The following is a 26,482-nucleotide window of genomic DNA, read 5'->3' as shown; positions in this document are numbered from 1 at the left end:
CTTGGGTGACACAAGATGGCACTGCGCTCTTGCTTACGTAGACGATGTGGTATAGTTGCGTACCTTTGATAAGCACTTATGCCAACTCAGGGACGTGTTGGAGTGTCTGAGGTCTTCGGGGATAACGCTAAACCCGGCCAACAAGACCCAGATAGCAGCAACCCGAGTAACGTTACTGGGGTTTAAACTTGATAACGGACGCCTTCTCCTGTGTGATGACAAGGTTCAGGCATTATTGAACTACCCGTCACCGGCAGAGATAGGCGGACTGAGACGCTTTTTGGGGCTGGCGAACTTCTATCTCCACTTCATCCCAAACTGTGCTGCACAGCAAGCCCCCTTGATTATGTTGTTGAGGAAAGGTGAGCCGTGGAGGTGGGGTCCCGAGCAAGAGGCGGCACTGTGCAACCTTGTAAACATGCTCGTGGAAACCACTGAGTTAAGGCTACCAGATTTGAACAAGGAATTTGTTATACATACGGACACCAGCAACCTTGGCCTAGGAACGGTTTTGCTCCAACAGCACGAAGGTAGCTTGCGCCCTGTAGCATTTGCCAGCTGCTCTTTGACTCCCGCAGAGTGAAATTATTCCATAAGAGAAAAGGAATGTCTCGCAATCATTTTTGCTATCAAAAAGTTTTACTACTACATTGATGGAGTTCCATTCATTATTGAGACTGATCATATGGCATTAACTTGGCTTAGGCATATGGGAGAGCCGAGCAGCTGACTCATGCGATAGGCACTTTTCCTGCAGCAATACAACTTTACTGTTTGCTACAGGAGAGGAAAGAACAATGTTGTGGCAGGTGCACTTCCACACGCGCCTATTGACTGTGAGAAGAGTAACATTACTACTCAACTCACCTCGCCCAACACTGAGCTTGAGAGCGGACTAACTGCTGTGACAATTGAGGTGGTCAGGAGGGGTAACTTAATGCCCATCGTGACTCCACAGTGACTCAGCCTAAGAGCAGAGTAACTGTTGCAATGTTTGATGGCGCTAGTCCCAAAGGAAGGGTGGACGAACCACCTTTTTGGGACGAAAGCGTGAACCACTTAGACTGCATCAGTTCAGTGGGGAGCATGTTCAACAGAAAAGAGCTGTTAGAGGCACAGTGAGGGGATCGCTTTTATAAGAAAATGTTTGAGGGGCTCCGGGAGCCCGGCAGCTCAGCCGCAGCACACATGGATGCAGCTGGTATTGCTGTGGGTGCGCGGTGCTCAGAAACAACTGCTAGTGCTGTGAGCGTGCTGGATTCCTACCTGCTAGACACTGCCGGGGTCCTGTTGAGATACATTGCCGCAGAGAAGGGTACACATGAGTCCTTCAAAGCAGTGATTCCACGCACACCGAGAGTAGCACTTTTACACTACTTTCACGATACATGCCTCGCCAGGCATGCAAGTGGCCCTCAGACTTACCTTAAGTTGTGCCACTTTACTGCCTGGCCTGGAATGAAGCAGGATGTGATGCACTACGCCCGCTCTTACAACGTGTGCCAACGCGGGAAGCCGCGTAGTCGACGACCACCTGGGCTCATGCAGCTGATCAATAGCCGAACACCGTGGCAAATTGCGGCAAGTGACGTCATGAGACCTTACCCCATGACACCGAGCAGGAACCGATTTCTTCTCGTAGTCAAAGACCATGTCAGCAAGTGGGTGGAACGTTTGCCCCCCCTATGGAAGCTGTCGGCACGTGTAATCATGGGAAAGCTGATTGAGGTGTTTACACGATTTGGCTATCCTGAGCAGCTGATAACAGACGAACCATGCCCAGACGAATCCCACTAAACGTATGAACCGCAACATCAAGCACATGCTCGTTGCATTTACAGAAACGCATAATGAGTGGCACACTTCTCTTCATGAAATTGGATTTGCGATGAGGTCAACAGTGAATCGATCGACTGGGTATACACCCGCCACCCTTAACCTTGGGAGGGAGCTGTTGAATCAGTCGAACATACTCTACAGGAACACAGCAGTGCGGAACTGGTTATTTCTTCGGCACATGCGGAATATGTGACTGGGCTGCGCACGAAGGTAACAGAGGCTTTATGCAAAGCGCAACGGAACCTGAGCACTGTGCATGCCGAACAGAAAGCGCAGTACTACCACTCTCATCTGGACACTACAAAGTGGGCGACCTGGTGTTGAGGTGGAATCACATCCTGAGCAATGCCATTAAAAAATTCTCAGCTTCTCTGGCACCTAAATGGACAGGACCATACTGGGTGCAAGAGACTGTCTCTTTGCTCATGTACAGGCTGGTGGACTTGAAGTTCAGACTGATCAGCTGACCGATTGTTGTAAAGTGACGTCAGCCGCAATCAGACTGCCTTGCAAGCGCTGACGGCACATGCGTTTATCGTTTGATATCCTTCCCTTGTTCTCCCTTTCCCCTTTCCTCCTCTCTGTTTCGTATATATATGCTCCGAGACGGAAGCAATAAAGATTCATGTTCCAACCTTCTAACGGCGTGCTGTCGTATATAGTAAGGCACGGCACGTGTGTCGTAACTATGTAACAGTGGCGACGAGGCCAGACAGAACCCTCAAGGTGAAAAATGAATTAAGCCAGGCAGTTAAGCAGGAAACACCGGCCACGGAAATACCGACCATGGCTCATCATCAACTACCGGAATACGATGACCAGTCCGACAACTGGAAGGCTTACATCACGAAGGCAGAAGCTTATTTTGAGGCAACTGGCGTCAGTGACTCGGGAAAGAAGAGAGCGCTGCTGGTAGCAGCATTGAGTACGCGCACCGTGCAAGTGCTCTCAGGACAGGTTGCACCGAGGAAGCCAAACTCGCTTAAGTACGAGGAAGCAGTCAAAGTTTTGGATGACTACTTCGACCCCAAGCGTCATGAAATAACAGAAAGCTATCGGTTCTTCAATCGCTGTCAGTTGGAAGGTGAGCCCATTCAACAGTTCATCGTAGAAGTTCGCCGGATTGCGGATGGCTGTAATTTCGGTGGCATGCTAGACCGGATGCTTCGCGACAGGATCGTGTGTGGAGTGACGTCAAGCGCTGTTCAGAAGCAGCTATTAGCGAAAACAGATTTGACATTGAGGGAGGCTGAAACAATTGTCATATCAGCTGAAGCAGCGGAAAAAGATGCAAAGATGTCATCTGACATTGAACCCGTGCTCAAGGTCAGTGCACGACAAGCTGATGAACTAGTGTCAGTATGTGGGCGTTGCGGAAGTCAGAAACACAACAGAAACGCCTGCGGCTGGGCGAAAGCGAGGTGTTACCGCTGTGGTGTATACGGCCATCTGGCGAAGATGTGCCAAAGCGACGTGCGGAAAGGACACCCAAAAGCTCGCTCACATTGCAGGCAAGGAGAAGCGTTTGCAGTAACAGTGGATGTCACTGAGGAAAATGCAGACGGTGCGCACATTTGGACACTAACCGCACCCTCCAATGGTCGGCTACCACCACCTATTCTTCGTACTTTCACATGGTGTGGCATTGACATACCTATGATTGTGGACACCGGTTCACCGGTCTGTGTTGTGTCCAAAGAGATTTTTGAGAAAAACCGTGAACATTGGCCGCAATTAGAAACCGCAATCATTAAACTGTCCTGTTATCTTGGAGAACTTCCAGTATTAGGGAAACTGAGTATGTCAGTGTCCTACAACGACAAGGAGGTCAAGAGTTCCTTGATGGTCCTGAACTGTTCAGGTCCGAGCCTCTGTGAACGAGAGTTGATTTCCAAGTTCAATCACGCAGGATCCTCGGTGTTGAACGTATCAGTGCAACAAAGCTCTGGTCCAGGAAGCAGCCGTACCCCCGCCATTAATGCCGTCCTGTCAGAGTTCAACGACATCTTCAGCCCCGAGCTGGGTCTAATTGACGGACACCCTGTCCATCTGAAGCTCAAGGAAGGCGCCATGCCGAAATTTCGTAAGGCCCGTTCGCTTCCATTTGCTTTACGCGACAAAGTTTCGGAAGAGATTGATAGGCTCGTAACGCTTGGAGTACTGTCACCTGTAACGCACGCCGAGTGGGCTACTCCCATTGTGCCCATAATGAAGAAGAACGGCGCGGTTAGAATCTGCGTTGATTTTAAGGTGACCTTGAATCCCGTCTGTGAACTGGAGCAGTACCCGTTGCCAGCTATTGATGACATTTTCGCATGCCTGAACGGTGGGGACTGCTTCAGCACGCTAAATTTAAAAAACGCGTATAACCAAGTTCCCCTCGATGAGGACTCAAGGAAGATGTGCGTAATCAATACACACCGTGGGTTGTTTTGCTACAACCGACTGCCATTCGGCATAGCTTCCGCGCCCGCCATCTTCCAGCGGAAAATAGAAACAGTTCTGCGGGGCCTGACAGGTGTTCAGGCTTACCTTGACGATGTTTTGGTATCAGAAAAACTTGGTAGCACCGACACGTTACGACAAGTACTGCAGCGTTTTCGTGAACATGGAGTGAAGCTCAGACTTGAGAAATGCAGCTTTCGCCAAGAGGCAGTGACGTATCTGGGTCATAAAATTGATCGTGAAGGTCTGCATCCAATAGAGAAGCATGTTGAAGCAATCGCGCGAGCCCCCAACCCAGAAAATGTTCAGCAGTTGAGGTCGTTTCTGGGCATGATTACATTTTATTCGAAGTTCGTGCCCAACATGTCTTCCGTACTTGCACCGCTGTACAAGTTATTGGAGAACAGCACGCTTTGGTTCTGGGGACATGCACAAGAAGCAGCTTTTCGTGAAGCAAAAAAATGCCTTCAGGAAGCACCTGTGCTGGCTCACTATGATCCCGAGAGACCCCTCAAGCTAGAATGTCACGCTTGACAGGACGGAATAGGGGCCGTGCTTTTCCATACATTCGGAAAGATAAACAAACCTGTCTGGTTCCGTTCTAGAACGCTAACAAGGGCTGAGAAAAAGTATTCCCAGCTTGAGAGGGAAGCCCTTGCTCTTGTGTTTGGAGTGTCCAAATTCCGTGATTATCTCGTAGGCTGAGAATTCGTATTGGTCACCGACCACCAGCCGCTCGTGGGCCTGCTGAAGGCGGATCAACCAACTCCAGCATTGGCAACCGCCAGAATACAGCGCTGTACTTAGGCGGATTCCGCTATCAGCTTCAATACTCTCCTGGTAAACAACTGCTCAACGCTGACGCCTTTAGTAGACTGCCACAACGGACGTCTGAGCCGAAGCCACCAGAAGCGGACCCACCAGACTATCTGCTGGCCTTGACTGTGTTCGATGAGGGAACTGTGTCAGTTGAGGAGCTAAGGCAGTTGACTGCTGGTGACCCTGCTCTCAGTCAAGTTATGCGATTCAATAAGAACGGTTGGCCGCCCTGCACAAAAGGCTTGAGCACGAGTGTCGCACCTTTTTTTGACAAGAAATTGGAGCTTTCTTTGGCCCACGGGTTGTTATACTGGGGCCGGCGAGTAGTCGTTCCGATGGAGGCGCGACGTCGCATATTATACCTTTTGCATGAGACGCACCAAGGATCGTCCGCTATGAAGTCGGTGGCTAGATCGTCATTCTGGTAGCCAGGGTTAGATCGCGAAATTGAGGCAGTCACAGCGTCATGTCAGAGTTGTGTTCAAAACCTGCCCATGCCAGCCACAGCAACGCCAAAAAACTGGCCCGCTACTGTTGAAAAATGGGCAAGGATGCATATCGATTTTGTGGGACCTATAGCAGGGAACATGATACTCGTGGTCGTGGACACATACAGCAAGTGGATTGAAGCTGTGCCACTCCAACAAGCAAATGCTTCATGCACGATCAACTGCCTGCGCGGTATCTTCTGCAGATTTGGCGTGCCACGAACCATCGTATCCGATAATGGAACGCAGTTTACCGGTGACGAGTTCGCTACTTTTGTCAAGAGGAACAACATAACGCATCTGCGCACAGCTGTATATCACCCTCAATCGAACGGACTAGCAGAAAGGGCTGTCAGGACAATTAAGGACGGCCTCAAGAAGATTGGTGAGGGGCGGTTGGAAGATAACATAAACAGGCTGCTTTTCAGTTACACAAGGACACCTAACCGCTCTGGAAAATCACCGTCAGAGCTGCTCTTCGGATACAAAATTCAATCCCGTTTAGATACATGTTTCCCTCCTGTGCACGCAGGGCCAGCCAACGAAGCAGACGAGTGGCTACTGCCATTGCCTGAAGCTACCATGTACGCCCGCAACTTCGGAACGGGTGAGAAATGGACTCCAGGAATTGTAGAGTCTACAACAGGCTCTCGGATGGTGAGCATTCGAACACCAGCCGGATCAGTAAGACGACATGTTGACCAGGTGCGGAACCGGGAAGATGCGACGCCACCGCTTGGTAAAGACCAAGAAGCGGCAAATCGAGAATCAAGAACAGGTACTCCTCGCGACTACGCATTGTCGCCGAGAACGCCAGCCGAACAAGGGGGCATAACAGAACCTGAGCATGAACTTCAGCCGGAACTCGCAGGGAGCAACGCTGAACCCGTCAGATCACCCCAAGCCTTGCGGCGCTCTACACGTCAAAGAAAACCAGTGCAGCGACTTCAGTATTAAGGGAGAAGAGATGTTGTAAAGTGACGTCAGCCGCAATCAGACTGCCTTGCAAGCGCTGACGGCACGTGCGTTTATCGTTTGATATCATTTCCTTGTTCTCCCTTTCCCCCTCTCTGTTTCGTATATATATGCTCCGAGACGGAAGCAATAAAGATTCATGTTCCAACCTTCGAATGGCGTGCTGTCGTATATAGTAAAGCACGGCACGTGTGTCATAACTATGTAACACCGATGCATGCCTGTGACTTCAAGCCCTACTACAACAGAGGGAACAAGTGGCCTGAGGAGGACACTCTCCCGCGCCCACAGGCAGCGGCATCGGGTGGCACAGCTCGACATTCGAGCCCAATGGGGTGTTACAATTTATGATCTTGGCAAAACAAACCCTGTCCGGTTCGTAAAGGCCATATTATGGTGCGCTGCATCAGACAGAACGCTCCTCTGATGTCTACCCTGCAGGCTTCCAGAGCGAGCACGTGCTTTCTCTTTGGAAGAAGCGACAGGGGCTAACCACATTGCCACAGCAATAGATTGGCCATCAGCAGCCGTGCGACAACAACCAAGCAGAAAAGACCGTGAAACCCTGAAACCTTTCGTTTCATTTCAAAAAGCATCAGAGACAACTTCATTCGATGATGCTTCGCGCGCTGACCGACCCAACGATTGCCCGAAAAGGTCCCTCAGAACGGTTGCGGCCGGGTCGACATGCTGTCCGGCCTACCGCGCTGAGAAAAGAGGCGCGGAGGGGAACTGCTTCCCTCCCGCACAGCCCATAACCCCCGCTGCGGTGGCACAGTGTACCGCAGTGAGGCGCGAACGATACCACCCGCTGCTGAACGACTCAAGCAGTTTGTCGGGGGAAGAAAAGGCTCGCCTCTCATCGCTTCTGACTGAATATGACGCCGTATTCACAGAGCGGCCTGGTTGCACTACGCTATACAGGCACAAAATTGAGACAGGCGACGCCTCTCCATGGAAGTGTAATCCTCGGCCGGTGAGTTTGGCTAAGAGGAAAGCACTAGACAGCGCTCTGGACGAACTGCTCGATACAGGCGTAGTTGAAAGGTCGGACAGCCCATGGGCTTTTCCTGTGGTGTTGGTTCCTAAAAAGGATGGGACGCCCCGCCTTTGTGTTGACTATCGCCGCCTGAACGAGGTGACACGCAAGAACGCATATCAGTTTCCTAGCATTCCCTCGATCGTATCCAACGTTGGCGGAGCGAAGTACTTCACTATGCTCGATGCAAGCAGAGGATGCTTTCAGGTAGAGGTAGATCCTTGTGACCGAGAGAAGACTGCCTTCACTTGTCACAGGGGACTTTTCCAGTTTACCCGTATGTTATTCGGACTTGTCAGTGCGCCTGCGACTTACCAGCGCCTGATGGACCGTGTCTTGGGTGACGCAAGGTGGCGCTATGCTCTTGCTTACCTGGACGATGTTGTGGTATACTCGCATACCTTTGATGGGCACTTGCGCCATTTTAGGGACGTGTTTGAGCGTCTGAGGTCCACGGGGATAATGCTAAACCCGACCAAGACCCAGATCGCAGCAACCCAAGTAACGTTACTGGGGTTTAAACTTGATAACGGACGCCTTCTCCTGTGTGATGACAAGGTTCAGGCATTATTGAACTACCCGTCACCGGCAGAGATAGGCGGACTGAGATGCTTTTTGGGGCTGGCGAACTTCTATCGACAGTTCATCCCAAACTGCGCTGCACTGCAAACCCCCTTGACTACGCTGTTGAAGAAAGGTGAGCAGTGGAGGTGGGGTCCCGAGCAAGAGGAGGCACTGCGCAAGCTCGTAAACGCGCTCGTGGAAACCACCGAGTTAAGGCTACCAGACTTGAACAAAGAATTTGTCATACATATGGACGCCAGCGACCTTGGCCTAGGAGCGGTTTTGCTCGAACAGCACGAAGGTAGCTTGCATCCGGTAGCTTTTGCCAGCCGCTCTTTGACTCCCACAGAGAAAAATTACTCCGTGACAGAAAAGGAATGTCTGGCGATCATTTTCGCTCTCAAAAAGTTCGACTACTATATTGATGGAGGCCCATTCATAATTGAGACCGATCATATGGCACTAACTTGGCTTAGGCGCTTAGGAGAGCCGAGCGGCCGGCTCGCGCGATGGGCACTTCTCCTGCAGCGATACGATTTTACCGTTTGCTACAGGAGAGGGAAGAACAACGTTGTGGCGGACGCACTTTCACGCATGCCCGTTGACTGTGAGAAGAGTAACATTACTACTCAACTCACCTCGACCGAAACTGAGCTTGAGAGCGGACTAACCGCTGCGACGTTTGAGGTTGTCAGGAGGGGTAACATTAACACCCATCGTGACCCCTCAGTGACTCAGCCTAAGAGCAGAGTAACTGCTACAATGCTCGACGGCGCTGGTCCCGAAGGAATTAAGGGCGGACGAACCCCCTTCTCAGGACGAAAGCGTGAACCACTTGGAATGCGTCAGTTCAGTGGGGAGCGTGTTCGGCAGAAAGGAGCTGTTAGAGGCACAGCGGGAGGATCCGTTTTGTAAGAAAGTGTTTGAGGGGCTCTGGGAGCCCGGCGACGCGGCCACGGCGCACATGGACGCAGCTGGTATTGCTGTGGGTGCGCGGCGCTCCGAAACAGCTGCTAATGCTGTGAGCGCGTTGGATTCCTACCTGCTAGACTCTTGACGGCGTCCTGCTGAGATATATTCCCGCGGAGAAAGATACACATGAGTCCTTCAAAGCAGTGATTCAAAGCAACAAAATGTGCCAAGACTCAAGCAAAAATGCCTATTTTTTTTTTTAATGCAGCAGTAATACCTTGGTGACCTACTTGCTTACTTGTATTGACAAGCACCTTTTTAGGGAAAGGAAAGGGGGAGGGGAGGGGGGGGTTAAGTTACTCCCTGGAAAATTTTCTGCCCTTAACCTTTCGAGCGTCGATTTTTTTCGCCATATCTGACTGCCCAGGGTTGATTTTCTTTTTATTGCAGATTCCAATTTTTCTTAGGGACTTATTTCACAAAAAAAATTACCGTAATTTTTCTAGACTGACCGTAAAGTGAGAAAAAAATATTTTGTGTTGGTATATATGTACTCTTCATTCATGAATAACAACAATAAAAAAGGAAATAAACTTATAAGAATTAAAAATTTGATGCATTGTTGTACACATAGTTCAAGGCCTTGAAGATGCGCACACGAGAATATTTCGCAAGACTCAAATGTTCCTGCTCTTACACTAATATGTACATCCATAGCATGATCAAACTGAGTAGGTGCGCACACTCAAGAAAACTGTGTGGTTGTGTGCCCGTCAAAAAAGCAACACGTATGACAAACTTCCGCTAATCTTCATCTTATCGCCAACCAGAGGCAATGAGTTCTCATGAGTGTCAAAAAAAAAGAAGCAACAGAAACGCATGCATGGTGGCATCCTTCCTATGCGCACCCCTGTGAGCACTAAATGAGCGAGAAACAAGCAGTCGCCCTTTGAGCAATTAGTAACGAGATAGCCATCAGTTTTGCAAGTGCAAGAAGCTGAAACCGCCCACAGAACAAAATCCAAACTGCCATCTGCCCGCGCGCGTACCAATGCACGAGCTGTAGTATATAGACGTGTGGGAGCAAAAGAGCTATAAAACAAACCATGCAACGAAAACTGAGAGAGGGAGGCGTGCGAAAAAAATTCCTTGTATTCTCACATAGTGGCAGCACATGACAGAAAAGAAAATTTAGGAAATTGGCACGCTTTTGAAACGTACAGATGGCGCCATAAATATATGGCATTGACCATTTTTGGACTTGTTCGCGGCGCTGTATATTTACATCATTGACCCTCAAAGGGTTAATACCTTTTCCTACTTTCTTTGCATCTACCTTATGGTAACCTTCTCCTCCTATACGTTTTTTCTTAGCCTGTATTTTTCTTGCAACTGCTGGACAGTTCAGATGTCCATTGAGAAGTGAGACAGTTATGATGCCCTAAGCCCTTCATTTTTGACAAGACTATGATGTCCCATAGTAATGGCAACAATGAGGCAGCAGGTGATGGTCAAATAAAGAAGTAATAATTTTTGTCACATTCAACCAGCATTCTTGGGAATATGTAACCTTCTGTGTGCGAGAACTGCTGGCCATAAATATTACTATATTCAGGTACACTTTAGAAAAAAGGGGAGGCCTTGCCCAGATGACCAAAGCCTGAGAGCCGATTGCCGCTGTGACTAAAACAGTCCCATTTAAAAAAAACGTGTTTCAAAAATGCGTAATTCTCGGTGTAAATTAAAACATTTATATTTTGATGACTGGTTTGTTAGAGCTCTCGGGATTAAAATGTGTCAGCACATGCCGGATCTCGAGATCAAAATAACGCCGTGCCTTCTACAATGCTGCGCATTGTCTGCTTTTTAGCTTCATTGCAAGGGACAAAAGAAGAAAGAGCAGCTCTGCATGACTTTTGCGCTGGTTTATATGTACACAGCACACTTACTGCTCGTTTTCTGAACTTAAAATTAATCAGTTGCTATTTAACAAGTACTTAAAAAAATACAATGCATTTATCAAAACCAGTACAAACCTGGGGTGAGAAGACGATTGCGGCAGAAAAGGTACAAAAATGGTTCATTCATTGTTTTAAATAAATACTCTTGGTTTTAAATAGCATAAGAGTTATATTTTTTTGGTTTTGTGTTTTCACAAACTTATTTTCAAGAATGTGGTAGTTTTTTTTTTCGTTCCTTTTCACATTTTCCTTTTCTTTTTCTTTTTTACAAGCCTGCAGCCTCGCCAGTTCACATGGCGTAGCGTTAGCGATGCTCGCTGCAATCTTTTGTCGCCAGATCACAGCTCAGAATAAACACATGCAGCACAAATGGTGCATCGTAGCCTCACAATAATATTTCTGGCATGATAGACGACTGCAAACAGTATGGGAATTCACTCTAACAAGGGGCAGACACACATGACTGATGCAATTCGGCCCAGTTCGAAGCGCAGGCAGCCATATTCTCCATCGGCGAGGTCACCGGCCGTCCGGCTTGTGACGTCAGTCTAGAGTGCGCTCCCATTGGTGGAGGCTTCTGTGCATCTGCCTTGGAAGAATAAACGCCCCTTTTTTCTAAAGTTGTACCGAACTATAGGTAATTCCAAGCAGATCATGCATGAATATATTTTTGGGCTTTCAATTATCGCTATACTGCTGCACAGCTGTTCTGTTCAAACCTGCAATGAATCTCTTTCTAGAGCCTCTGGCATCATCCAAGCTGGCGTTCTTCATGCCAGACAGCACCTTTGGCGACTGGGCTCTTGATGGTGGACTATGCGGTCTCCCTCTGGAGATTGCCATGAAGCGCTCCCTGCTTCCCCCATTGATAGCGCAGTGAGTTACCTTACCCAGTACTGTTGATCACTGTGAAAATTGGTGTACACAAAGCTTCTTTGATGTGGATGCTTGTGTTAATACCAAGTGTGTTGACATTACGTGATGTCGCATTAATATGCATACTGTATTACATTATGTGCTGTGGATGCCATTGTTACGTCTCATGGGGCAATGAGCATTCCTTAGATGTTTTCCACAAGGCAGGCCTTTCATCAACACGCGTTCACATGACGTGTGGCCCGAAATAGACTGTGACACGCAAAGAAAGGTGCTACCACGACCACGAAGATCGCTTTACTTGGACCTGACGCTGTCAAGCTGATGTAATTGATGAAAGGGGCCAACTTCGAAGGCTACCATGAGAACCGCTTCGACCTTTGATTTCCAGATTGCTACAGGCTTGTGCCATATGCGGGTGCGAATGTGCAACATAGGAGGCGGAATGGTGTGACATCATGGGAGGGATGTTGTGACCGATTCGAGAATGGTGACTGGCCGAGATACAGTCACAGATTCCATAGTCTAGTCTCCTAGGGAAGATGACAATGTTAAAAGCTGAGACTTTTGATGCAGTGGGAGGAAGTGGGCTGACATGTCTTGATGTGAAGTCGGACGTTTCATATGCTGCTACATAGAGTGGGGCTTCCATACTTGGGGCCAGTGTAAATACTGTAAAAAATATGCAGATCCTGCACACTGTGGGAATCAGTGTAAGCGAAGCTTTGTCTGCTGTTTGCGTTCTTTGATGTTATTTGGCAGTGATATATTGACGGCATACGACAGTCATGGATTGATGTGAAATGTTACCTTGCCTGCTCCACTTGTGTTTGTTGTTCTTGCTCCATTCGACTTCGACGCTTTATTCGAGCCTTCGTCTCCTCGGCACTAAGTGCACGCCTCGGCGCCATTCTGGTTTTTACTATGTAGCTCACAAAACTGCCTCGTCTCTCTCTCTCTCTCTATTCCCTCGCTAACATTCTCCCTACCTCCTCCGTCTACTGTTGTTGCTGTTGCGGGTGAGCATGGAAACAAGCGCGGCAGCTCCTGCACTGCATTTGAGGGGGGTCATGCCTAGTTACGGTGTCCAGAGGGTATTGTGCACATGTGACGTGGCATAAATGTTGGCACGAGCTTTTGGGGTCGTATTTCCTTTGTGCCACACTCCTGTCATGTACTGGTGCAATTGCATTAAGGGCCCCGTGTTGCAGAAAATCTGGTGTCGACGCCGTGGGTGCGCTTGGCGAACAATCACTCTGGATCACAACCGCGCAGGCCCTCCACATAGCGCATACCTTGTCTTACATTCCTTACAAGGTTATTCCTCGGAATTATGAGAATGACAGCTCATAAACAAATATCATGAAACAAAACACTGACAGCTCATGCCTTTTATGTTCTTGTGACATGGGCACGTCGTGATGCGGCCGGTGTTAGCGGCGTGCAGGACAACAGCAGCAGCAGCATCGGCGGAAAGTGGAAGAAAGAGGGAAAGAAAGCTTCACTTTAATAAACCCTTTTTTCCTTGTTCCTACTACCGGACATACTCACCCCTGTGCCGAGTTGATTCCTGGCCCAAATGCCAACTCGAGTCATAACATCATGCTTACATTATTCAAATGCTACATATATACCATGCCTGTAATGACATTGTTTGTGCAGAAGGAACACACGAGAATTAATGAAGTTGCATTTTTTGAAGAAGGGAATGATTGTCACTGCTTGACATTCGAGCACATCCACGATGGCTACCATGACTCACTCAATACCGAGATGTCATGTGATGGACGTCTCCCAATCAAAACATTAGTTTGAGTCTTTTAGGTCACACTGAAATCTACAAATACCATTTATGATGTATAAACCAGTGACATTACACATGTGTTTCCAATCCAAACTACTCCGTGCAAACATACAGCTGTTCTTTGGGCCATTGGGCTGTGACGCAGGTTCTTCTCTCCTGATGCCATTCTCCGTGTTGTGATGGAAGCATTTCCTACATGCCACTCTTCACACTTATGACAGCTGTCTGAGAGAGAGGCGTACATGAGCATGTGATGTGAGCACATTCACAGAATCAACCCACACTCCCTATTACATCTTGTGGGGATCGAAGTGCCTTCCCGTGCCGCATCTCCCAGCTCACGCGTCATGCTTAGCTCAATCTCGGGAAACCACCGCCCCATTGGCAACATCTGTCTGTCTGTCAGTCCCGGCCAGCCGGACGGACTCAACTGCGCTCGGGATGAAAAGGGGCCAGTGAACAAGCGGGAACAGCACGTCGGAGGGGCTAGTAGGCACCTGCTCCCCACACGTCTCGAACAGTTGAGGAAACATGAAACTGGCATGGCTAGGACTAGGGTACACATGACAAACAAATGGTGAAGACCCAGTGGTCGACATGACCAAAGGGCTGTCCAAAGAAGGGATGGCTCCCGGTGGCCGAAAGCAGGGGGTCACCGAGGCGAACTTACCTCATGCTGTCGGTGCCATCCACATCGAAGGACATTAAGTCCGTAGCCAGGGGATCAAGCAGTAACGAGGGCCGTGAAGCAGCCTGCTCTGATGCCACTCTGAAACCAAGTTGGGAGCCAGTTATGTGGAGATGGGTGTGCATAAGGCTCAACTTACGAGTGACGGTCAGGAAAGAGTACAACGCTCCTCCACTCCAAAAAACACAAAAGCTCTGCGGGAGGGTTCATCAACTGTCCCATACGGCGCAGAGTAGGCCCGAGAGTCAGGTCACCAACAAACATAGGTTTATTCACCCAACATACAGCACAGTGCAACAGTTGCAGTGCTTAGGGGCAAAGGTCCCATGTAACCAAAAGTCCCATGTAACCACCGCTCTGGCGCCTGTTGGTGGCTAAAAAAGCACAACAGGTCTTCGGTAGCTCGCTCATAGTGTGAATGCCAGACAATGCTTCGAAGCATCCCCATCGACTTTCTGTGCTATCACCCCCGCCCTCCTTTCCAACCTTCTATTGCAAATAAAAAGTGCTTCAGTATCACACTGCCAGACTGGCTCCTGCGCCCAGTGGCTCACGCACGCAGTACGCCAACATGGTACATTGGAAACATTTTTTTTAAATTACCCGTTAAGAAAACAAACAAGCTGCACGCTGAAAGCTTCGCTCCGAAACTATACATGCTGTAGTCGGAGTTTCATCTAATTTGATTCGGCACCTAAAAAGAAAGCATGAACGTGCATACACGCAACAAGAGGAAAGCTGCCAAGCCAGCCAAAGATAATGTTGGCCTTCATTGCTAGCTGCAGCTTTGTGCCTGTTCATCGAAAGGCTGTTCATCGAGACGCCATAATCAACGTGATTTGCACTGACATGAAACCCTTTCGTATTGTCAAGAGGGACAGATTCAAACAATTCATAAAGGGAAAATCAGACATCCACCCGTTCGTAGCAGTTGTTACAAAGGAAACCCATGCGGGTTCCTCGAAAGAAAAGCCTCAGAGTTGAAGAAAAATTCGTCCTGGTCCGGGCTTTTCTTTCGAGGAACCCATAGAGGTTTCAGAAGAACTTCACATTGGCCTAGTTGGTATTTACTGCATATCATATTGACCGCAAATAAGACGGGGACAGAGGGAGAAAACACATGAACAGCACGGGCGGTAACTTTCAACTGTTTTATTCACAGCAGCCCGTGGGCATATATAAGCAAAAAGAACATGCGCAGATCGCAGCAAACAAGAATACACATCAGCTTAGCGTGGCAACCAATTATCAAAAAAATCTATTTCCGATTGAAACAACCTAATGGAGGTATCGCTAACACAGCCTTGGCCTTTCTTTCTTATGTGATGAGCCTCCATCAGTTCACGTGCAGTCTGGTCACGTGCAGTCTGGTTGGCACAACAAATCCCCCACAACAAAGAAAAGGGATTTGTTGTGCTCCCGAAGGGCATGTTTGGTGCTGAAGCCTCTGAGGCACTGAAGAAGAATTTTAAACCTATTAAGAACTCTGAAACTAGAGTAAAAAGCAGGGTTATAAGAATGTGCAAGTCTCTTAATCTCGATAAACTAGCTAGGGACGTCAGTAGCGCTTCAGGTGCCGCGCTAAGTGTTTTCTTTACTGCGAAGACTCATAAACCCATAAATAAAATAAATAAACCCGGCATCCCATTCAGGACGATATTTAGCGAGCGTGGAGCGTGGCAGGTTCAAGTTAGCCACTTCATTTTAAGGAGTTTAAAGATGCTTGTTATATCTGATCCCTTTGTAGCAAAAAGCTCTGACGAGGTTGTTGAATTTCTAAGGGCTAACCAGGACATTGGTCCGGCTTTTTCGGTTCATGTAGAAATCTTTTCTACTCCGTTCCTCATAGAGATTTGTTTGTTGCTGTGAGGATGTGTATTGAAGAAAACGGCACCATTCCCTTCCAGAACGCAGTTGGTATTTCGGTGGAAGATTTTTTAGCCCTTTCAGAAACCTATCTTAATAGCACTTTTATCAGTTATGACGAACAGTTCTATTTGCAGAAACGTGGAATCTGCATCGGCTCGTGCATTGCACCGCTTTTGTGTAACATTTTTTTAGCTACCATTGACAAAGCTCTTGATCAGGCATTTGGGGGGGGGGGGGGGGGCGTTTTTAAACATTTTAAAAGTTTTTATGTACATGGATGACTTCTTAATTGTTTTTAATGGGCAAGGAAGTTTAACTTCTTGTGAGAGCATTTTAGCCGTTTTTAAACAACTTGGGAAAGGGCTTTCTTTTACTCACGAACTTCCACTCGACAATTCCCTGCGCTTTTTAGACCTACGCATTTCCTTTGCTAAAGGCCACGCGTGCTGGCAGTACTTCCCTCGGGCACACAAGGGCTTGGTGCCATATGATTCCTCCCAGTCAAAGATTGTTAAAGCGAGGAGTAGCGATGCTCTGCCTAGAATCGGCTCTCCGCAAATCGTGTGTGCACAAGATGCAGCTTGCCTTTGACAATCAGATTTCCCGTCTTAAGACGGCAGGGTTCCCTGACTCGATGGTAACGCCAGTGGTGGAAACCCTCCTGCAGAAGGTAAAAGGATCTAGGGGAAAAGCAAGGGTGAGGACGACTTCTATGGCCATAAGACCTGAAGTAGTGCCGTATATTCACAGGGTTGCTCACAACCTAAGGAAGGTGGCAGGCAGGTTTGGAGTCCCCCTTGTCTTTTCAGCCCCTTTTAAGCTGGCGCGGCTCTGCCCCCTCACCTACCGTGATCCTAAAGGAAGGCAAGGTTGCGGTAAGAACCACACCAAGCCATATGCAAAATGCAATGTAGGAGTTGTGTACGAAATCCCCCTGGCGTGTGGCAAGTCCTACATAGGGCAAACTGGACGGTGCCTAAAAGATTGAGCCAGGGAACATGAACAAAAGTTAACGAAAGATGAATTGGCGCACTTACCTGCGCACTGCAATGCCTGTCGCTGTGCACCTCTTTTTCAGGAGATAAAGATTCTGGGGAGAAGCCATGACCAGACTGCACGTGAACTGATGGAGGCTTATCACATAAGAAAGAAAGGCCAAGGCTGTGTTAGCGATACCTCCATTAGGTTGTTTCAATCGGAAATAGATTTTTTTGATAATTGGTTGCCACGCTAAGCTGATGTGTATTCTTGTTTGCTGCGATCTGCGCATGTTCTTTTTGCCTATATATGCCCACGGGCTGCTGTGAATAAAACAGTTGAAAGTTACCGCCCGTGCTGTTTATGTGTTTTCTCCCTCTGTCCCCGTCTTATTTGCGGTCAATATGATATGCCATATAGGTTTCTTTTGTAGCAATTGCTACGAATGGGTGGATGTCTGATTTTCCCTTTATTAATTGCTTCTCTCCACCTTGTGGGTTTCCGCAGAGCTACTACGTCATTCAAACAATTCGTAACGGTAAGTTTGACAATATTATAGGCCGCCTTTCATCAAAGTAACTGTTTTGTATTCTTTCAGATTTAGGTCGCCGTCGCGGGCTACAAGTTGCCATCACGAGATGACCTCAGAGAGAAGGTTCTGCCCAGGAAAGTATTAGCACTCCAGACCAAAATATCATCTTTGGCAGGAGCAGAGTACATCTGTGTCACCCTAGACATGTGGACGTCGCGATCTACAGATGGCTTCCTGGCTGTCAAAGCAACATTCGTGGACAGCGACTTCATGGCTCACACTTACCTCCTCAGTTTTACTAGCCTGACAGGGAGCCACCCAGCTGCTTGGATCCACTTCGAGTATGACTCAGTGTTGCTGCAGTGGAACATTGCTGACAAAGTGAAATATGTATTTTTATACAATTTCACCTCCGTTAAATGTTTCTGTTTCATTTTCCAGGACCCTTGCATGGTGACAAATAATGCTCCATCGATGCCAAAGGCATTTGCACTTACCAGATGGGAAACTGAAGAGGACAATGATGATGACAATTTCGACGACTGCCCAGAATGCTTAACCAAGGAGCTTTTAAATGAATTCCATTAGTTGGAGCAATTTCGATTTGGCTGGGCTGCCCACATCCTGCAGCTTGCCGTAAAAGATGCCATTTGGCAGGTATGCGCTATTAAATAACATAACCTTATGTGCATTGATACGTCGTTCACGTCTACAGGGACGCAGGTGTCGTCCAAAAGTACGACGTATCGTCCGTGTGCCTTGGACTTGGGTTCTTTCTTGGTTACTCGGAGCAGCTGCTGACGCCATACGAATTCAGCTGCCTGAGAGGCGAGGCGCAGAGCTTAATGAAAAACCTTCTGAAGAATTTGCATGCAATCAGTAAAAAGCGTATCTGGTGCCAGGTCTCCGATTTGATGATCCGACAAATCCTCTGAGCAGCAAGACCCAGTAGTGGCATACGGTTCTTGAGGTAGTATGTATAGATGCGAGCCCTGCAGGATGCGTGGACGAGGAGGGATACATACGATGCGGTTGGGAGTAAAGCACACAAATTAGAGCCCGATGTACGAGAAATAAACAAAAGCAGTGTGTTCAATAGGGCTAGTTGGTTCATCTTTCGAATAAAAACAGGTCCAAACTCGTCAAATGAGGCATCGCTAGGGCATGTTTGCGAGCTGCTCTGAAGCGCTCGTGCAAGCATTCTGTTGAACAGAGCTTTCCAGCGCAAGTCAACAGACTAACATCAGCAGGCTACCCAACCAGCATGTTGTGCAGTGTTGCTCGTGGCCTTGTAAAAGAGTTAAAGAACGCCGGAAAACAAACTATGCAGTCACCGCGTTCGAGATCTAGGCTTGCCATCATTCCTTATGTACACCGTGTTTCCCATAACATGATGGAAATTGCGGCCAAGGCAGAAGCGAGGGTAGTGTCCAATGCCCCTAATAAACTGAACGGGTTGTGCAAAATGGTCAACAAGGAGGATAATGTCGCACACAAAAGCTGCTATAAGAATCATGTTCGTGGCTTTATTGACTGTACAACGCTGGTCGTCTATAAAATCCCGCTTGATTGTAAACATTGCTATATCGGGCAAGCGGGGAAGTGTATTAATGACCACCTGTGCGATCATGCTGCTTCACTAAAAGGAAACCCGTACAGTCACCTGGCTGCCCACTGTAACACATGTGGTTGCACCCCGATCTTTAAGAAGCGCGAAATGATTGGCAGATATAGTGAAAAGCGTGCCCGGAAAATCTTTGAAGCATTTTGCACTTTCAAAGGTGGCGATGCCTGCGTCAGTTCTGCATCCCTCATGCTATCAACAAAAGAACTGGATTATCTTCTTGCCTGATGCTTATCCTTCTTATCCTTCTTTTTATGTTCTTTATGTCACATTCAACAATGTGTTTATATGCTGCTTCTGCAAATAAAGCATTTGGTTGCTAGACAGCGTTCTGTCCTGTGCTCTTTACTCGCTCGTCCTGTGTTGCGTTGTTCCTGTTTTTATTTGAATGTAAAGAATGCCCACGGCGTCCTGAAGTTGCATTTGAAAAGATTTGGATTATGTTTATTCCTTGTTCAAGGTATTTTTGTCATATTGTATTTTGTGCTCATTGCTATTTTTCTCCTTTCGTAACCTCCCTCTCCTCTTCTTTTTAGTGGGTAGGGTGGTACAACCCCCCCCCACCTCCGCTTGGGAACATGAAATGCTGCTTACATCACTCCTTCTAGTACAAATTGCTCTACCCATAAACACAGTTGCTTGGCATATAAGACCAGTCAGAAAGGCAGCAGTCTGTTGCTAGGATGTTTATTTGAATTACGAAGCCCATTTCTCTAAGTTAATACCAGCCGCAGTGCTATATAGCCATGGCACTACGTGCACAACATTTATTCCTAAAGAACAGAAAGATTCAGCCTATGCATTAATGTGCATCTCGTTTATCGTAGGGCTGCAGAAAATGGACGTGTTTGTCCCAACTTTACTTTGTCTAGTGCAGTCTTGAAGAGCACCAGCGTGTCGTCGAGTGCAATACCATACAATTACATATGTCGTCATTCTCTTTCTGAAACTCTATTGCATTGCATGTTTGCCATTTGTGCTACTTGTACTTGCAGTGGCAATATTCACTAATTGTCGTCCTCACCTAATTTTAGGACTCAAATGCCAAGGAAGTCATACAAAAGTGTGGTGCCATCATTACATCTATATGCAAGAGCACCGTTGACATGGAAGAAGTGTTGAACGTGTCTGGTCTGTATTTGGAATCTCACAACCCAATGAGGTGGAACTCGCAACTGCGAATGATGAGAGAGCTCAATACGACATTTTCGAGTCATCCAGGCCCGACAGAAACTTTGCGCGCGTGCAAGAAGGCTAATCTGTCTAAATATGAACTGAGGCTGGTGACAGACTTGATTGAGCTTCTCTACCCTGTAGAGGAAGCCATGGAGTTGCTGCAGAAAAGGCACAAGAGAGCCAGGCTTTTGCTTCCCATGTTGCGAAATATTGAAGTTTCCCGTGCAGAAATTTTAAAGCAAAGGCAAACTTCTTTGCATTGAAGTGCCTAAAGGCCTACAATGTAGCCTGGAGAAGCGGTTCGCAAGCACGTGAACTGACTCTGTTTTTTTTTTGTTTTTTTTTTTTAATATGGGCATCCTCCTAGACCCACGGTTTAAGGCTTCTTGGTGTTCAGTTGACGCATTCTGCTGTGCTCGGGAGGGGGCCTCTTTTGTTAGGGCAGGAGAGCGTGAGCACCGTCGCGAATGCAGAATCTGAAGCAAGGCCAAGCAGACTGATGTTTAAAAACATCAGGCAAAATGAAACCGCCACCAAGACAATATGCCTGGATCCATTGCAGGGGAAATTTCTCTTTACCTTACAGAGGGAACTTGCACAGACACGGTTAAGCCCTTGACCTATTGGAAAGTGAATGCCAGCCATTTTTCCTTGCCTTCCCGCCTCACAAGGGCAGCTTTTACTGTGAGTGCGCCATCAGCTGACGTGGAATGCGTGTTTTCTACGGCATCCTTGATAATGACAGCAAAGCGAAATCGGCTGTCAAGCATCTCTTTTAAGCAGCTCATGTTTCTGAAGCGCAACACATAGTTAGGTAGAAGGCAATTGTTTTATCTCACTTTCTTTGTTTTTAGAACTAACCGTTGAAGCAGCCGTCATTTATACTTCGAGTCTTCAAAACTAAACGGCAAAGTGCCCATTTAGCTCATGCCATATTGTGTCAAAATTTCGATGAATGAAACCAAAATAAAGCTTCTTTTTGCACCTTGCACTGCTTGCGGCCTCTATTGTGGCAATTAAAAATCACAAGAACACCTAAACAAAAATAAGCTACGTCGTTATTTTAGCATTAACACAATTATGCTCAAATAATATTAAAACATCGCAAGCCATTAAACATGCTGACCATGCAAATACTATAGATAGCGGGAGAACTGCCCCTATGGGAATTAGTAGGATGGTTGCACTGCACCAGATATGTCACCAAGCTACTATCCCTCGACCTTGGTAACACGTTTTGCATATTTTTGCAGTTCTTTATGCATCTGATGATATCAGCTTCATGTATTCATCGGTAACTCGATAAAACTACCAAGATGCTTTTCCTACATTGAGGAATTACAGGAATGTAAGTGAACTGCCTGGCCATTCTCAGAGTGAGAATAGGCTAAGTTTTTTCATTCCAAGAAATTGATAGGAATAGAATTGTGGCAAGTTATTCTCCAAAATGAAATTGGAATGGAATGGGGGCGCCCATTCCACAACACTGCATGTAACCACCTGTTGCAGACATGTGAACATCTGCAGGGGTGATGAAGCGCTCAGAGGAAGAGAGCTGGGGTGAAGAGGGCACCCGGTGGCCGCCATATGGAAGGCCAATCAGGGCGCGTCCCGGTGGCACTTGCTCACAAGGCGATTCGACCCCAGATGCGAGAAGCACGGTTTGCATGGGAAATTAGCTCCAATGTGCTAGCCGTGTCCGTTGTTGCCATTACACCAGCGGTTCCGGGAGAACGAGCTGAGAACAATGCTCAAGCTGGGGGACGAGGGACGGGAAGGCACCTCGATGCCCACAGAGGATAATATAACTCAGTGCATAGAGATTTCAGTACCTCAGAATAGACCTTTAGTGATAGCATGTCTAGATATTAGAGGAGCCTATAATAACATAGACAGGGAATTGTTATGGGATGTTCTCAAGCACGACGGAATAGATGACGATTTTGTGGAGCTGGTAAGGGAGATATATAGAGACAACCAAGTACAAATTGTATGGGAAGGCCAAAAATGTAATGAAGTGGTGGAAATTTACCAATGACTTAAGCAAGGATGTCTTCTCTCTCCATTGTTGTTCATGCTTGATGTTAAGGGCATAAAAGACAACTGGAAAACAGTGAATTACGGTTTGATTTATCCTACATGCGTGATGGACAAATGGTGCAATGCTTGTTAATGCCGTTCTGTGCTTAAAATTGTATATCTTGTCGCGGTTGGAAGTTCACCAGACATCAGTAGGTCAGTTGGCTTTGACAGCCCACGGTAAAATGACAAATGAGGCAGTGCAGCGTGGTATGGGCTTTTGAGCCTGTTTAGTGGCCGGAGAAGTGCAGTGCTAAATTAGTTTTAATGAGATTCAGGAACATATATAAAAATAAATGGGCGCCTAAAGTGCACAAATGTCTGTAGCTGAAAAGCATGGACACAGAACAGAAGCAGCGAAGAAAGTTTGCAACCAAGTACAGGATAATTGAAAGTGCAAATAGACAACCAGGAGTCATCAGAAAGAAACAAAGACAGCGAATTGGATGCGAAGAATGGAAGCAGGAAAGACCACAGAGATTTACAAGAATGGAAAGAAAGAAATTAGAAAGAAACATCTGTATGATAACACAAAGGGCAGCTGCTTGCCTAAGGACAAGAACATACTGGAGCACATATTCGAAACATGATAAGTCATGCATATGCTGCAGCGAAAATCCGGAGACAACTCAACACATCCTAATGGAATGTGCCCAGTGAAACCCGTAGGCAAAAGAAGCGCTTGAATTTAAAGTGGGTGGAAGCTTGAGCTGGTCAGCATTCGAGATAAACAAGAGACGTTTAGAGTATTGGTGCAAAAAAAGCAGGGAAGAGATTGATATGACCGGCTCCATTACAGGCATAGGTACAGTAGAACCTCATTGATGCGTTCCTGTTACGTACATTTTCCCAGTGCCAACGTTCCCAATCAAGAACTGTCACGAATTTGTCACGTGTCACTGATCTTGCAGGCATGCGGATGTTAGGAGATGTGGAGTAGGAAGACACAGGTCAACACAGCAAACAGATTTTAATTAACACAAACTCAAAATGAAAAACTAAAGACTAAAAATTAGAAAGACTAAAATTAAAAGACTAAATGAAAGACTAAAATTAAAACTCCACTAAGGAACAGTAATGCTTGCATAGCCTAAATAAATCCTCGTCTACGTTCATCCTTAGTGGTTTCTAAGCGAAAGTCGGGCAACCCTAGCCTATGGTTGTGGCGCCGTCAGAAGGAGTGTTCTTACAAACTTCTATCGTCTTGCATATCTCCAAGTCTGATGCCTGTCGGATCTTGCTCATCGCCGGCGGTGTAGACATTGCTGCCTTGATGTCGGCCAGTCAAACCATCCTTCTTTGGTCCCGGTGTCCCGAACTCCATCGGTGACAGGGCGCTCTTGCCTCACCGGCTAGGCCTAACACTGGGTTCCGCCTCTACTTCTTTGAGTCCCAATGAGACGCCCCAGGGACTATCGTATGTGCTGGTCTGCCTCTGAAAGGGGATCCTTCCTGGAGTGCCCGGCACTGCCATAAGAGGCTACAGCAGGTCCAAGGAGCCTCGCTCTTAACGTCGCCGAGGTCAACGGCCACACCCTGGATCACCAGCATCACGGCCTTAACCGAGCCTCCATGGCTCCCGTCGCCAGTGTAATGCTGACGTTCCAACCTTCTTGGCCCAGAGCCACATCGATAATGCCAGCTCAGCGCAGCTTCTCTGCCCATCACAGCTCGGGTCACGCGCCTCGAGGGCTCATGCCATCCAGACCGATCTGCGCACATCGTCCTCTTCCTTTCTTTTTGCGCCCCATGCCGCTTACATATGACATGGGTCCCTTTTTCAGGAGCTTTTTTTTCCAAAAGCTACCTTCTGTCGGTCTTCTTGGTGGCAGATTTGACTCTCCCGCTATGACTTGGGTGATTTTTCTGGCATCGTCAAGGTGCGCGCAATCGAGAACATATACGCATAGGGCACGCCAATGGATGCGCCACTGGTGGCGACCTTGTGCAGTACACTCGGAGAAGAAGCCAGCTGCGCACGTAGTTTTCTGTGTGGTTGATCGTGCTTGTTTGTCTCATTCACGTTTTCAGAGCAAAATAAGCAACGCCCTTCGAACGTTGGGGTGACCAAAGCTGTTGTGTTGTTAATTTTGGTTGATACTCGATACCTATCTGGAAATCCTGTGAATGACTGTGTCGCTGCTGTTCCCATAGGGTGTCAGAAAATAAAGGGGATCATTCGTTAGGTTATGGTTGGTTGGCTCTCTTCTTCGTTGGCCCGTAGGCCGCGATACCAAAAAAGCCTCAAGCAGCCCCCCCCCCGCCCCCCCCCCAAATTAAGCCGCTCCCCCCCCCCCCCCCTCTTCCCGCCCATGCCACCACTCCTCACACACATTCCTAACGCGCCTCCAAACCAATCTTGTGAGAGACGGAATGGTGCTTGCCTAGCTCTCCGAGAACGATGTCAATCCGAAGTCGCAATATACAATGGAATCTCGATGATCCGAATCTCACGGGGTCACGAAAAATATTCGTATTAGCCAAAATTTGTATTATCAAAACAATTAAAACTAGCTAAATTAGAGAGTCAGAGGTGAACTCACTCAGGCACACGTATGTAAAAAGCATTTATTTCTTGAAGAAAAAATCTCTAATGTCCTTCTGCCTCTTTTTCTTTGTCAGGCCACTTAGCAGACTTTGTTTAAATCCATAAAAACGCATGCACATGTCGCTGATTCCATCCGCGGCCATAGCACGCCTCAGAACTTCAAGCGCGTGCAGCGTTTCAGCCGCCGGTGGTGGACCTTTGCTGTCACCCACATCTAACACAAAGAACGCGGTCCAAAGCACAGCGGTTACTCCGTCCAATGGCACGCAGAAAAGTAGGAAAAGCACAAAAGCAACAAAAGCACCACCGCTTCAAACTCTTCACGCCCAGTCCCGCAATGCCGCCTTGGGCACTCAGTCACCTGGGTCTAGCGAAGTGTACTTTACAGCAAAGCAAGTGGCGGCGCGTTCCAGCGCTGTACCAGACGGTGCGAAGCAGCTCCCCTGGGTACGTGTGCACCTGTGCCGCTTCACTTCGATGCGCCGGCGCAGAGCGCGGCCACTGTGAGCCAGGTTCATCCTGAGAGTGGACTGCCTCGGCACTGTCCGGCGCCGTGTCCGCGCCTCCGCACCAAAAGAGAAAGGGAGAAATTGCATGACTGCGCGCTGTTCTCTTTCGCGACCACCGGTGGGGCGTCGCTTATTAAGGCGAAAGCTTTGGCTCATGCTCGTGGTCGCGTCTGTCCATGCATTGGAATCGTGCCAACTGTGGCCTCTTCTCCGTGCAGCGGCACAACCTCCTCCCCTCCTTACTAACCGGCTTGCAGCGTAGGGGGGGGGGGGGGTGCTGCTATGCATAGCAACCGTGACGTCACACAGTAGCTGCACCGCCACTCGTTCGCCAGACGTCTCGTTGCAGTCGAGTGAGTGAGACGCATGGCTCCAAAGCGGCCCAGTGGTTCCGCGCCAAGCGGTTCAGGGAAGCGGCAGTAGACGTCGAATTCTCCCAACACCAAACGCCAGAGGAACAAAGCGAATGTGCATGTGACGACTGAACATGTCACCAGATGTGAAAGCAAGGGAGACAGAACAGAAACGCCAACAGTGACTGATTAGATCGCCGGGTACCAAAGGCAGGGAAGCAGAACAAAAGCGGCGGCAGCGACAGGCAATATCACCAAACACCAAAGCGAATTAATTAGAGCGCAGATGTCAGCAGCGACTGGCTATGTCACCGAACAGCAAAGCCAGGGAAGTGGAATGCAGATGGCAGCAGCGTCTGGCTTTCGCCAAGCACACTTTAGAATTTCCAGCGTTTTCGGTAATT

At 47.9% G+C, this 26,482-nt stretch overlaps 1 protein-coding gene and 1 pseudogene across 10 annotated transcripts in view; both read left to right on the top strand.

Moving 5' to 3' along the window:
- Grip163 (gamma-tubulin complex component 6) overlaps positions 1–26,482 on the top strand; it is a 521,720-nt gene that overhangs the window by 341,532 nt on the left and 153,706 nt on the right. For all 10 annotated transcript variants that reach the window (XR_011514995.1, XR_011514994.1, XM_070539799.1 and 7 more), the window contains one exon: positions 11,783–11,918. Coding sequence is in view for 8 of the 10 variants with exons in the window: in XM_070539799.1 (XP_070395900.1) it covers positions 11,783–11,918 (136 nt within the window). In the remaining 2 variants the exon portion in view is untranslated. The remainder of the gene's footprint in view (positions 1–11,782; positions 11,919–26,482) is intronic.
- LOC135920879 (uncharacterized) lies at positions 2,626–9,226 on the top strand (annotated as a pseudogene).

The sequence above is a fragment of the Dermacentor albipictus genome, chromosome 6 (genome assembly GCF_038994185.2).
Source record: "Dermacentor albipictus isolate Rhodes 1998 colony chromosome 6, USDA_Dalb.pri_finalv2, whole genome shotgun sequence".
Classification (NCBI taxonomy): Eukaryota; Metazoa; Arthropoda; class Arachnida; order Ixodida; family Ixodidae; genus Dermacentor; species Dermacentor albipictus.
The sequence above is the reverse complement of the archived record's forward strand: the minus strand, read 5'-3'. Positions and strand labels throughout refer to the sequence as shown.